Source organism: Doryrhamphus excisus, linkage group LG6, assembly GCF_037039965.1.
Source record: "Doryrhamphus excisus strain RoL-2023G ecotype Guam linkage group LG6, RoL_Dexc_Guam_v1.1, whole genome shotgun sequence".
Classification (NCBI taxonomy): domain Eukaryota; kingdom Metazoa; phylum Chordata; class Actinopteri; order Syngnathiformes; family Syngnathidae; genus Doryrhamphus; species Doryrhamphus excisus.
In genome coordinates, this window is record NC_136362.1 from 13,101,477 (window position 1) to 13,115,596 (window position 14,120).

At 43.8% G+C, this 14,120-nt stretch overlaps 1 protein-coding gene across 1 annotated transcript; it reads left to right on the plus strand.

Moving 5' to 3' along the window:
• Window positions 1-11,663: 11,663 nt before the first annotated feature.
• Window positions 11,664-14,120, plus strand: ptmab (prothymosin alpha b). Its single transcript, XM_058067187.2, has 5 exons — window positions 11,664-11,830; window positions 13,056-13,121; window positions 13,200-13,284; window positions 13,360-13,445; window positions 13,518-14,120. Exons 1-5 carry the CDS (start codon window positions 11,786-11,788, stop codon window positions 13,560-13,562), a joined length of 327 nt encoding a protein of 108 aa, XP_057923170.1. The 5' UTR covers window positions 11,664-11,785; the 3' UTR covers window positions 13,563-14,120.

Genomic DNA, 14,120 nt, shown 5'->3' on the forward strand with positions numbered 1-14,120 from the left:
GGGCATGACCGTGAAAGCAGGTTTTGGCTTTTATAGCATGTGGTCTTAAACCATTGATCAGGTGAAAAACAACCTATTTCAATTGATTACTTTTACAATTACAAGTTCCAAATGTTTTTGCCACACACCCTCTCTTCTTGCTTTTGTATATTTTAGCTCAGTAGAGTAAAACCTCATTAAGGTCCAAATGTGCAAAATGCATATTAGACCAATTTTTCAGCTGGTTTTAAGATTTTTATCAGGTCTTGTATCACAATATTTGCTGGAGGAATAAGCACTCAATCAAATGTTCCAGCAGTAGAGTTTGAGGAATGATTAAGTAACAGACAATTGTAAATGATTTTTCACCAGCAGAGGGTGCTATTTAAATTGCCCATTCATTTTCAATGGGAACATTCTCACATAAATGATGAAATTAAACTGCATGTGGGATTATTTGGAAAAGTCTGAATTGATAGCACACTTGTCCCTAGTGAGCTGACTATTTTAATGTTGAATTTTTCTTTAAAAATATCAAATTACACTAAATGTGGGGATATTTGGAAAAGTAATTTCAATGGTTGCATATACAAATAAATACTATCACCCCTAACACCACAGCTATCACCCCTAATTTGTTGACAGGTACAGGTACAGGTACGAGTATGAGGTTGGGAAGCAGTACTTTATCAACCCCATCACTGTTGAAGCCACTGTTGAAGCCACAGTGATTCACTAATCGAAAATATCACTTTTCACCAGCAGAGAGCGCCATTTAAATTGGCAATTCTTGTCTACTTGGATTTGTTTTTTCACAGAAAATACGAAATTACACTAAATGTGTGAATATTTTGAAAACCCTAAATAGGTAGCACACCTGTTCTGAGTGATTTTAATATTTTGATGTGTTTGAGTTGGTCAAGAAATGGAGGAGTAGAAAATGTTTCCATTAAAAAAAATGAATGGGCAATTAAAATGATGGCCTTTGCTGGTCACTTTTTTCCATTGCTGAATCACTCTCTGGCTTTGACAGTGATGGCGTGGCTTGGTTGATAAAGTACGTGCTTGACAACCCATAGGTACCTGGTTAAATTCCCGCTTCTGCATTCATCATGTTGTGTACAGTTAGATTACATCAGACAGAAGTCACCGTCCTCACCGCTGCCTTTTGACTAACTGGGGCAATGGCTAAACTGACGAGACAACAAATTCGGATTTCTTTATACCAATTCTGATACAAATACAAATACAGGGTTGTGGGGTTATGCTGGAGCCTATCCCAGCTGACTTCGGGCAAGAGACGGGGTACACCCTGGACTGGTCGACAGCCAATCGTAGGGCACATAAAGACAAACAACCACTCACATTCATACCTATGGAGTCGCCAGTTAACCTAACATGCACGTTTTTGGAATGTGGGAGGAAACCAGAGAAAACCCAAGCACAGGGAGAACATGCAAACTCCACACAGAGGCGCCCAAGCAGAGATTCGAACCCATGTTTCCCTGATACATGCTGTTATCATGCATTAACATGTCTTGAAGTACTGTATTACATGATAACATGTAATACTTGCAGTATCTTGATGATTTAAAACACTACCGAAACTTCTTTTCTAGGCGCATTGATACACATACTTATGCTAGTTCCGTCATCAACAGCAACTTAGATACAGCTACAACACTTCCAATGTCCGCTCTTCTTGGGATGGCTGTGTGTTCCAGCACAAGACGTGTGCTCCAGTCCTCAGGTAAAAAATGCTGACGGCAAATGAGCCTCTTGTTGAGTCTTGTAGCGAAATGGAGCGCTAGGTATCCACTCTTCCATCTGTGAATGACGCTGAGACAAACGGTTAGCGAGGTGTCATGCTAGTCCACCAGATAAAAACAGTTTTTCACGTTAGCTGCTACAATAATATTATAATTGTTGCTTGGTTAATATACAAGTCAGTTATGGAAATGGAACATTGGTATTTCCCATGACGTCCATTGTTAGCTAGTTAATATTAACTAGTTTTCTTGCGTGAGAATGCACAGAAAAGGGAAAGAAATATGTGTCCATGTTTCCCATAAGGATTGTGAATGAAAATTGCAGTTCCTCTTTAAATTCAACTTATTATTAAAGGAAAACCAATCCAAACACACCTTGCCTTTGTAAAAAAAAGTGATTGTCCCTTAAACTTAACTGCTTGGACCAACCTTAGCAGCAGCAGCTGCAATCAGGCATTTACAATAACTTGCAATGAGTCTCTTACAGCGCTGAGGAGGAATTTTGGCCCACTCACCTTTGCAGAATTGTTGTAAGGCATCCTCATTGGAGGCTTTCCCAGCATGACCCGCCTTTTTAAGTTCATACCACAGCTCAGGACTTATTCCCGGACACTCCAAAAAATTTTGAATTTTCTTCAGCCATTCCTAGGTGGACATGCTGGTGTGTTTTGGATCATTGTCCTGCTTCAGGCCACGAACAGATGGCCGAACTCCTCATCTCCTTCATGATTTTTTGGTAGACAGCAGAGTTCTATTTATCACAGCGAAGCCTCCAGGAGCAACGTAGCCCCAGTCCGTCATGGTACCACCACCGTATTTTACTACTAGTATGGTTCTGAAATGCAGCGTTACTTTTACACTAAATGTAATGGGACACACAGCAACTTACATCATATATACACTATATACACAGTATAGCATATTCACTGCCAACACACTGTGTATACACAATGTAACACATAAACTGTGTGTCCATCACAAATACACTGTATACACATTCGAACATATATATAGTTTACCATACACAAACAAATATCCAAAGTATAAAAATACATACAACAAGCGAAAAAGACTCGTTTTCATATTAATACCTTACAGACTCCAAAAAATATTAACACAAAACCAGATCTTGCCTTGGTTTCATGGTCAAAAAGGTCGATGACCACATGTGTACATAATGTAACATACATGCACTGTATACACACAATGCAAAATATATGCACGGCACGATTTAACATATACACAGTGGACACACAATACAACACAAGCATTACCCAAATTTACATACACACTGCGTGTACACAATGCAATATTTGCACGGTGTACCTTTGCAAATACATTTTGTGTCTTGCCTGAGCAAAGAAGTAAGAAAGTTAACATGTTTAATGAAGTACATAAAGAACAAAATAGTTCTTGAGTTCAGACAATGGCGGGAACAGAAAGTGAAGCTGATGGACATTGTATGAGCCAGTCAATTGTAGAGTTTATTTATGCTATGATGCACACCTTAAATATTGTTTGAAATATGAAAGGGGAATATTTCTTTTCATCAATTGTTGTTGCTGTTTTTGTTTCAAATAATGGTGCTGCTTATTATAAAAACTCCATTCAGGTGTGCGGCCAGGCACATGTTGGGGGAGGTGCTGTGTCACACGGTGAGGTGGAAGCTTTGGACGGCTGTGGAGGCACACGGTTTTCTTTTACCGTGTCTGATTTGAGTTATCTTTTTTGAACAATAGAACCTTTTTGTCATAGCATTCTATAAAATAAAACATTTCATTTTTTGCAACTATATGGACTTTGTGTGGATCTCATCGATTGGACACGAGTAAACCAGGGCCTCACACAGAGGTGTCAATCTGCACCTACAATAGTAAAAGAAAACCCTCTCCTCACGGCCTTTACATGTGGAACAAACTTTTGGAACACCAGGACTTTGGAAGAGGACTTCGCTAAGGAAAGGTGGGAGCTCCTCAACGCAACCTATTGAAACACCTTGCTGTGTCAAGCTAACTGCAGCTAGCAAGTGGAAAAGGCTTCTAAATCATGGAGGATGATAAAGATTCAGCCACAGTGGAAAAGCGGCAGGTGAAACCAACAGTCAAAGCGATGGAGGATGCATTGCAAAGAAAAATAGGTGCAAGGACGTCCATGTTGGCTCAACTGACAAGAAAAAAGAATGAGTTGCTTCATTTAATGGATCATGATGGAAATTTGGAGTTGATAAAGACTGAACTGAGTGTCAATTTTAACAAGCTTTTTGAAGAGTTTTGTAAACTCAACATTTCTGTGAAGGAAATATTTCAGCGACTTTCATCTGAAGATGCTATGAACAGTGATCAACAGAACTGGTTTAAACCAAAGGCAGATTCATTTAAGGACTTTATTAAGCAGGTTACTGGTTGGATGGAAGATGTTCATAAACGTATGGAGGAAGCAAGGAAAGTCAATGAAAATGTCCACCCTTCAGATAGCATATCAGAAGCAGCGTCGACAAGGTCAAAAAGGTCAAAGGGCACTGCTGGTGGCTCTTCATGTTCTGCAACTTCAATACGTCTGACTGCAGAGCTGGAAAGGGCTGCACTTCTGGCAAAGGCAGCAGCTCTGAAGAAAAGGCAAGCTTTGGAGGAGCAACAGAATAAGCTCAAGGCTGAGAGGGAGGAGCTTGAGATTCAAATTGCTCTGGCTGCTGCAGATGCTAAACTTAAGGTCTTACAGATGTTTGAGGACACAAAGACACCCCAAAAGGATGACATCCTCTTAGATTCACAAGAAAATCAGCAAAATGTGAAAGATGAAAATGATGAAGCAAGCCAACAAGCAACCACTAAGCATCAACAAAATAAAAGCAATAAAACGCCATGCCCTGGTACTGCTGCACAGCCACATTTAGCTTCACGTGGCAGCAGTATCCATGGTTCCTCTTCAGGCAGCAGTAGTGGTGGAAGCTCAGCAAGCTCTGAAGCCTTGCTCAATATAATGCAGCGCCAAAATGATATTACAGAATTCCTGGTAAAGCAACAGAGACTTTTTACCTTACCCCCACAACACATTCCTATCTTCAAAGGAGATCCGTTGGACTACAGACTTTTTATAAGTGCATTTGAACATGGTGTGGAGAGCAAAACGGAGAGCAGCAAGGATCGATTGTATTTCATGGAACAATACACCAGTGGACAGCCTCGGGAGTTAATCCGAAGTTGCCTTCACAAGGATCCAGACAAGGGCTACAGTGAAGCAAAAAGACTTTTAAAAGAACATTTTGGAAATGAATATAGGATCTCTGTAGCATACATAAACAAAGCTTTGAACTGGTCAACAATCAAGGCAGATGATGGTGAGGCTCTCAATGCACTTGCTCTCTTCCTCACCAGCTGCAGCAATGCCATGACCGACATGGAGTATATGGAGGAGCTGGATCACGTTTCTAACATGCGTGCCATTATTAATAAGCTTCCATATAAGCTGAGGGAGAGGTGGAGGAGTGTTGCTTATGAAATCCAACAGAAGCAAACTAAAAGACCCAAGTTCAAGGACCTCGTCAAGTTTGTCAACACACAAGCTAAAATTGCGCTACATCCGTTGTTTGGAGACATAAAGGACAACAGCAAAGCTCAAGAGAAGACTCCAATAAACCTCACAACACAAAGAAAGAGTGCTAAAACAATTTTCACCACAACAGTGACACCAGTGCGCAACCCATCAAGTGCCAGTACAGATTTAAAGTCAAGTCAAAGGAATTCTCATGGTCCTGCCCATGCTTACACCCAGCCATGTCTCTTTTGTCAAGGTCAACACAGCATGGTGGAATGTAAAAAAATGAGAAAGGCTTTGCACAAAGAGAAGATAGACTTCCTTCGTGGAAAGGGGCTGTGCTTCAGCTGCTTAAAACAAGGACACATGAGCAAGTTGTGTGAAGACAAATTAAATTGTGAAGTCTGTTCAATGACTCATCCCACTTTGTTGCACATTAAAAGCAAAGACAAAATTTCACCGAAGGAAGGATCATCCGACGATGGAGAGAAACAATCTGTGATCAGTGGATTTGTCAACAGTACAAACAAAATATGTTCCGGCACTGGGGCCGGGGAAATGGACAGTATTCTTGCCATCGTACCAGTCCAAGTAAAGGCGAAGAACGGTACCAAAGTTGTAAATTCGTATGCCTTCCTGGATCCGGGCAGCACTGCAACCTTTTGCACTGAAAGGCTGATGAATGACCTCAACCTGAATGGGAAAAGGATCAACATTTTATTAACAACTATGGGAGAGCAAAAGACTGTTCCCAGTCATGTTGTCACGGACTTAGAAGTGAGCGATGTTGAAGGCCGCAGCTTCATTGAACTAAAGGAAGTATTCTCTCAAAGGATCATCCCAGCAAACAAAAGGAACATCCCACGACAAGAGGACGTAAACAGGTGGCCTCATCTGGAGCAAGTGCGGATTCCCCACATTGATGCAGAAATAGGTCTGCTGATTGGGACCAATGTGCCAAAGGCTATGGAACCAGAAGAGGTGATCAGGAGTGTGGATGATGGACCTTATGCAGTCAAAACTGCACTTGGGTGGACAGTTAATGGCCCATTGAGAGAAGGCAACTGTGAAGCAATTGGTGATGTAACATGTGTTACATCAAACAGAATAACTGTGGCCAAACTGGATGAGCTATGGAACCAACAGTTCAAATATGACTTCCCTGAAGGTAGCCAAGAGGAACAGATGGAAATGTCCCAAGAAGACCTCCAATTCATGGAAAGTGTGTCACAGTCTACCAGATTGAAACAGGGGCATTATTGCATTGGTTTGCCACTAAAAAATATAAAGCTTAAAATGCCTAACAACCGTGCTATTGCAGAACAGCGAGCATTGAACTTGAAAAAAAGATTCCTTAAGAATCCCATCTTTCAAGAGGAGTACATCACCTTCATGAGTGATATGATCTCCAAAGGCTATGCAACAAAGGTTGCTGAAGAGGACTTAAGTCGTAACGATGGAAGAGTTTGGTACATTCCGCACCATGGTGTGTATCACCCCAAAAAACACAAGCTTCGTGTTGTATTTGACTGTGGTGCCTCTTATCAAGGAACGTCTTTAAATGCACAGCTTCTCCAGGGGCCAGACCTCACAAGCACCTTGATTGGAGTCCTCACAAGATTTCGCCAAGAACCAGTGGCTATAATGGCTGACGTAGAAGCCATGTTCCACCAAGTTAGAGTGCCACCTGAAGATGCTGACCTACTTAGGTTTCTATGGTGGCTTGACGGAGACATCAGCCAAACACTGGTGGACTACAAGATGGTTGTCCACCTGTTCGGTGCTACTTCATCACCAAGTTGTGCCAGCTATGCTCTCAGGAAATGTGCTGAAGACAACAGGAACCTGTTTGATGCTTCAGTAGTTAGCACAATACTGCATAATTTTTATGTAGATGACTGCCTCAAGTCAGTCAGCTCTGAAGACAAAGCAATGTTGCTATGCCACAATCTGAAAACCATCTGTCAGAAAGGAGGCTTCCATTTAACTAAATGGATTAGCAACAGTAGAGTGGTGCTCGCAGCCATACCTGATAAGGAAAGGGCAGGTGAGGTGAAAGACCTTGACCTGGACAAAGACTTACTTCCTATGGACAGAGCCTTGGGAGTACAATGGTGTGTTGAGTCTGATCAGTTCAGATTCCGAATAGTCATCCCACACAGACCACCCACCAGAAGAAACATTCTCTCCGTGGTGAGCTCCATCTACGATCCGTTAGGGATCTTGGCTCCGGTGGTGCTCTCAGCAAAGAAGATCTTGCAAGAACTATGTAGGATGAAACTCGGATGGGATGACACAATTCCAAATCATCTCACACAGCAGTGGCTAGACTGGATTAAGGAACTGCAGCTACTCACCGACTTTGCAGTTGACCGATGTTACAAGCCAGCAGACTTTGGAAGGTCTACATTCGCTCAGCTGCATCATTTTTGTGATGCTAGCGAAGACGGCTATGGCACAGTCACCTACTTAGTCCAACATAATAATCAAAATCAAGTCCACTGCAGCTTTGTCATGGGAAAGGCAAGAGTTACACCGCTTAAGCCAACCACCATCCCACGGCTGGAATTGACAGCAGCAACTATGGCAGGGCGCATGGACAGGATGTTGAAGAAGGAACTGGAGCTGCAGGCTGTGGATTCAATGTTTTGGACAGACAGCACAGCAGTGCTTAAGTACATTAATAACGAGACAACAAGATTTCGCACATTCGTGGCAAATAGAATAACAGAAATACGCAAAGCGTCTACAGTAAGTCAGTGGAGGCATGTCAGCTCACACTTGAACCCAGCTGATCATGCATCAAGGGGACAGAAGGTGGAGTCCTTTCTACAAAACAAGGTCTGGATCTCTGGACCCACCTTTCTCACCCAGTCAACGGACAACTGGCCAGAGAACCCTGATCATTTAAAATACCTCACTTCAGGAGATCCCGAGATGAAGAAAACTGCCATCATTAATGTTCTCACATTGAAGGAAATAGATGCAATGCAGCAACTAATCAACCACTACTCCTCATGGATGCACCTTAAAAAGGCAGTGGCATGGATTCTAAAGGTTCGGAACACATTGCTAAGTCTGGTTCAAAAGAGAAAGGAGCATAGTCCAAGGTCTAGCTCTGATGAGAATCAACAGAAAAGACTGCAACATAAACCCAAATTAACAGAAAAAACAATCATAACCAAAGGAACCCTCACAGTAGATGAGCTGACGGAGGCTGAGATGGAAATCATACGCCACTGCCAGCGCAAGAAATTCCAAAATGAGATTAGCGCTCTACAGAAGGGTGAGGCTGTTAAAAGAAGCAGCCACATATACAAACTCAACCCAGTCCTTCAAGATGGAATCCTGAGGGTTGGAGGACGGCTCAATCGCGCAGCCATGCCAGAGGAAACCAAACATCCTGTCATCCTGGCCAAGGACCTAAGGGTGTCAGACCTCATTCTACAGAAAATCCATCAAGACACTGGTCACAGCGGCCGCAATCATATTTTATCGAAACTGCGTCTGAAATACTGGATCCCCAATGCCAGTGCAACAATTAGGAGAATCCTGTCCAAATGCATAGTTTGTCGACGACTACATGGCGTTACTGGACAGCAACAGATGGCAGAATTGCCGCGGAGCAGAGTCATACCTGATGAACCGCCCTTCACCAGAACTGGTGTGGACTATTTTGGTCCCTTTGATGTTAAACGTGGAAGATCCACTATAAAGAGGTATGGTGTTATCTTCACCTGTCTAGCAATCCGAGCTGTGCACTTAGAAGTGGCAGCATCCCTGGATACAGACTCCTTCATCAATGCTCTGCGACGGTTTGTTGCAAGAAGAGGTCAAGTGATGGAATTACGATCTGACAATGGTACCAATTTTATTGGAGCAGAGCGGGAGCTCAAAAGGGCCATGCAAGAGTGGAACGTCTTCAAAATTAAGCACACTATGCTACAACGAGGCATTAAGTGGATGTTTAACCCCCCAGCCGCTCCTCACCATGGAGGAGTTTGGGAGCGCTTAATCAGACTCATCAAACAAATTCTCAATGCCACCTTAAAGACACAGAGTCTGGATGAGGAGAACCTGCAAACATTTTTGTGTGAAGCTGAGGCTATCATCAATGGACGACCCATTACGACACCTACTAGTGACCCCAACGATCTGGAGGCGCTTAGCCCAAATCATCTTCTGCTACTAAAGACCAAGCCCTCTCTGCCTCCAGGAGTCTTCCAAAAGGAGGACCTCTACGCACGCAGAAGGTGGAGGCAGGTCCAGTATATGGCAGACCTTTTTTGGAAACGATGGATGAGGGAATACTTGCCTGAGTTGCAAGTACGTCAGAAGTGGACAGAGAAGAAGCGAAACTTTGTGTCAGGAGACATCGTTTTGCTGGTGGATGAGACTGCGCCAAGAAACTCATGGGTCATTGGTAAGATCATTGAGGCCGTGCCAGATGAACATGGACTTGTTCGGCGTGTTCGTGTAAAGACAAAGAGCAGCGAACTAGATAGACCCATCACCAAGGTCAGTCTCCTCCTTGAAGCAGTATGAGACAGATGTTGAGAACACTGCGTGCAGGTATGAGACGCTTCAAAGTGAACAAAAGGTGAAGGATAGGATTTAAGTTTAACAACAATATATGTACCTTTGTATATTGTTATATTGTATATGTTTGGTAATTGTTTCTAAGTTTAGAAAACAATTAGGGGCCGGTGTGTATGAGCCAGTCAATTGTAGAGTTTATTTATGCTATGATGCACACCTTAAATATTGTTTGAAATATGAAAGGGGAATATTTCTTTTCATCAATTGTTGTTGCTGTTTTTGTTTCAAATAATGGTGCTGCTTATTATAAAAACTCCATTCAGGTGTGCGGCCAGGCACATGTTGGGGGAGGTGCTGTGTCACACGGTGAGGTGGAAGCTTTGGACGGCTGTGGAGGCACACGGTTTTCTTTTACCGTGTCTGATTTGAGTTATCTTTTTTGAACAATAGAACCTTTTTGTCATAGCATTCTATAAAATAAAACATTTCATTTTTTGCAACTATATGGACTTTGTGTGGATCTCATCGATTGGACACGAGTAAACCAGGGCCTCACACAGAGGTGTCAATCTGCACCTACAGACATTTAAAAAAAGAAAAAATGTAAACTTGACACTCAGTTCAGTCCGTTTAATTCATGATCCAGAGCCACAGTTTAAGGCCACATCGGTGGAAACAAGTTCGAATTGATCGACGTCAGCAGCAGCCAATCGGCGCTCAGAGATGGACAAAAGTGCGTTGACGTTGTTCGCTCTACCAATGGGAGTCGTCGTGAGCGGACGACTGCGTCATCAAGTCCGAATTTGACTGTGGGTGTTTGTGAACCGAGTATAGTATGTCCCCATCCCCCAACACCAGCGAGTAATGGCGGCTGCGTCTTTGACGCTTTGTCCTTCTCATGTTCTGCTTGTAAAAGCCATGTAACTAAAGTCGGTAAGGAGAAATCCGTGTTTGCCCTTGTGTGTCATAAGAATGCGTCAGTTCACGAGCACACGACTTGTTCGGCACTTGTCTCGTCGCATGTGTGTAGGTCGCACCGTTCCTCCCTCTGTCTTCAACAAAGGAGGAAACGAAGGCACTGTCGTACACACTTTATGAGCGCGCCGACTCACTCTCACCGTGTGTTGTAACCTTTTCACTCATTTAGTTTGGCGTGTGCTGAAGCAAACGTCGACTGTATCGCAAATCGAATGTTTTAGGTGAAAAGACGAAAGTGACAAGTGCGCCATTCGGAGGCGAGATAGTTTCCAAGATGGCTGCCGGGGAGGGGAGGGGCTGCGAGTAGACATGGCGGCAGTGCTCCACTTTCGTCTTCAACGTTTTCAGGAATGTTCTGTTTAAGCGGCTACAGATGAAAGAGATTGATTGATAAAACTAAGGCTCGGTTGTCTCTAAACGGCCAACTTTTATGTTTTTCTTCGTTAGCACGACACTCTTAGCCTAGTTCACTCCATCTCAGAGGGCGGGACTGGCAGGCTGTAAGCCACCGCCTGACTCGACCAGAAGAGCATCAATCAATCAAATCGTGACACACATCAACCGCGCTTTAGTCTGTCGATATAGTTACTGCGTAACTCAACCAAGAGTTGTTTATCACGGCGTCCTGCTTTAGAAGATGTTCGTGCGGTGAAGCAGTGGTCCATTTTGAGCACTTTATTCGGTCACAATGGCATTTTCGTGGCCAAAAACTGATAGTAGCAGCATCTGAAAGAGGGGGCGTGGCCTCCGGGTTAGTAATTCTAGCCATTGTTCCACTCGGTTGAGCTGAAAGAACACCTCTGCCGCGCCGTCTGCCAATCAGCGGCAGCTAAACTGTACTGCGCCCCGCCTACCAGTGTATATTAAAGACCGGCGGTAGGCAACGTCGGCCATTGGCACAATAACACAGTGATCGCCATTAAAGGAGGGAATTACTTTATTCCACCTTTCTTTTCTACCGTCCTTTATTTTATTCACCTGAAACAATGGCAGACACGAAAGTTGAGTCTGGCTCCGAAATCTCGGCCAAGGTAAGACAAATTTAATATTCTTTCACGTCTTCGTCGGCAAAAAACCTGATTCGAAGCAACATTTTTTTAAAAAGCTTCTTATTTCGGTCCATTCGGGGTGTTAGGCACCGGTCGCGGTATGAAAGTGTGGCCAAATGTATTGTTTACAGCAGATGTGTTGCTTCCAGATGTCAGCAGAATCAAGCGGGTCTCATTGTCTGCGCGGCTTCTTTGTTTATACAAGCTGCTCTGTTCTCCTCATCCGAACCGGCACGTCCGAACAGGATCGGAGAACCAGAGTCACCGCACGCGCTTTTGGCGGCGTTTTGTTTAAGACAGAATCTCACTGAACGCTGAGCGCCAACTGGGTCGGAGGCCAGTCCTGCTCAGCATCAAGACCAGCGTCCCGGTCTTGGAAGATTCGACGCTGCGGTTCTTTCTTTCGATAGACACGATCCGGTTTGTTTACCGTGACCGATGCTACGCTCGGTGCTGGTTCTTCTCCGGCTGTGTGCATTGTACGAGCTCGGCAGCTTCCGCTTTTTCTCTATGGCGTGTGCGTGTTGGCGGCGCGCGTGCGTCTCGGGAGGAAAGTTTGTCTTTTCTTTTTTAGCAATGCAGCCCACTTGTGTGCGTGTACGTGCGTGCGTGGAGGTGTGATTTGTGTGTTCGTGCTTTGTGTCTTCATCTGCGTCTCAACTAAATCAGCTTGTAGACGTTTACATTACATACATAGTTAATCTGAACATTAATCTAACTATTTTCTATTAATCTAACCCTGGTGATGTTGCGTCTCAAACCCATTTTTATTTGGATTGAACGTAATGCAATCTAAGTTTTCCGGTGTGATATACGCCATGTGTCTTCGTCTTCTTCTATTGTCCTCCGTTACAAGCAGCCGCGTGCACCGCGCGCTCACACAGCCTCCTCCCCCGCCCCCCACGTTACCCCTCCCCCTTGCTGGGCGCCCTCCTGTGTGGTTTAAATGGAGCGTTGCATCATGGGTATTGCAGTACGTCTCCCGGGCGTGTCTGGTGACATATGGCGACTTGCACTGCACTACCCACAATACCCTGGGGCCACCTCTCACAACTATCATATTACCACACTTTGGAGAGGAAGGAGGGGCCTGCATGAACCAATAGAGAGCTGGGCATGCACTGCTGCTAGCGTAACATGAAATATGAATGCAATGTGGTTCAATTTAATTGACTTTAATTTAACAAAATGTTTCATTTACTTTCAGGACTTGAAGGAGAAGAAGCTGGTGGAGGAGAAGGAGAATGGCAAAGATGCTGCCACCAATGGAAAGGTAAGATGGTCTGCTCGTGTGTATATATATATATACGAATGCAGCACTAAAGAACTTAATGAACCGCCTATGCCCCAGGAGAACGAGGAGAATGGTGAACCAGACATAGATGATGAGGAAGATGAGGAGGTGGACGAAGAGGACGAGGAAGATGATGGAGAAGGTGCCCGAGAGTTTTGAAGCGCCCTTGTTCCCGCTAAATCGGTATATTTCACCATGGAAATTCTAATTCCCACAGGCGACGAGGAAGACGAGGAGGAGGATGACGATGAGCTGGAGGGTGGCACAAAACGGGCGGCCGAAGACGACGAAGATGACGACGAGGTGAGGCAATGTTCCTATGATGTCACCTTCAACACACAGAGCACCTTCTGAAGTGTCGTCTGCCTCTTTCAGGATGACGTCGAGACCAAGAAGCAGAAAACCGATGATGACGATTGATACGTTTTTCTCCTGCCGTGTCCTGCTGGACCACTTCCTGGTTCTTCACCTCAGGGGGAGGGGCTGGAGGACAAAGAATAAAATAAGCAACATGGTCATTTAGCAAGTAGAGTTCAACAGCATCCACAAACAACCCCAAACTTAAATTCTCTCAAGGAACCTGACACCACGCAGAATTCAGACTTCAACAATCGCAACTCCAGAGGAGAATTAGTTTGTATTTTTATTTACATTTTATATTTTTGTACATATTGTTCAGAGGAGGGTTTCTCTCTCAGACCAAATCGGTGCTTCTTTAACAGAATCTTGACCATGTTACACCCCCAAACAACAAAAAAACATACAAAATCTCTTCAGCCGTTGAACTCTTGACATTCCAGTAAATTTAATGTATGTACTTTAGCTGTACCATAACTACTTTGTTTGTCTGTATGGGAGGGAAGGCCAAAGAAAAGATCCTCTTTTCTTTTTGTCTTTTTGTTTTCTGGCCGCCTGTTTTGATGTATGTGCGAAGTTTGTTGTTTGACAATAAACCTGACTTTTATTTTGTGAGTTCTA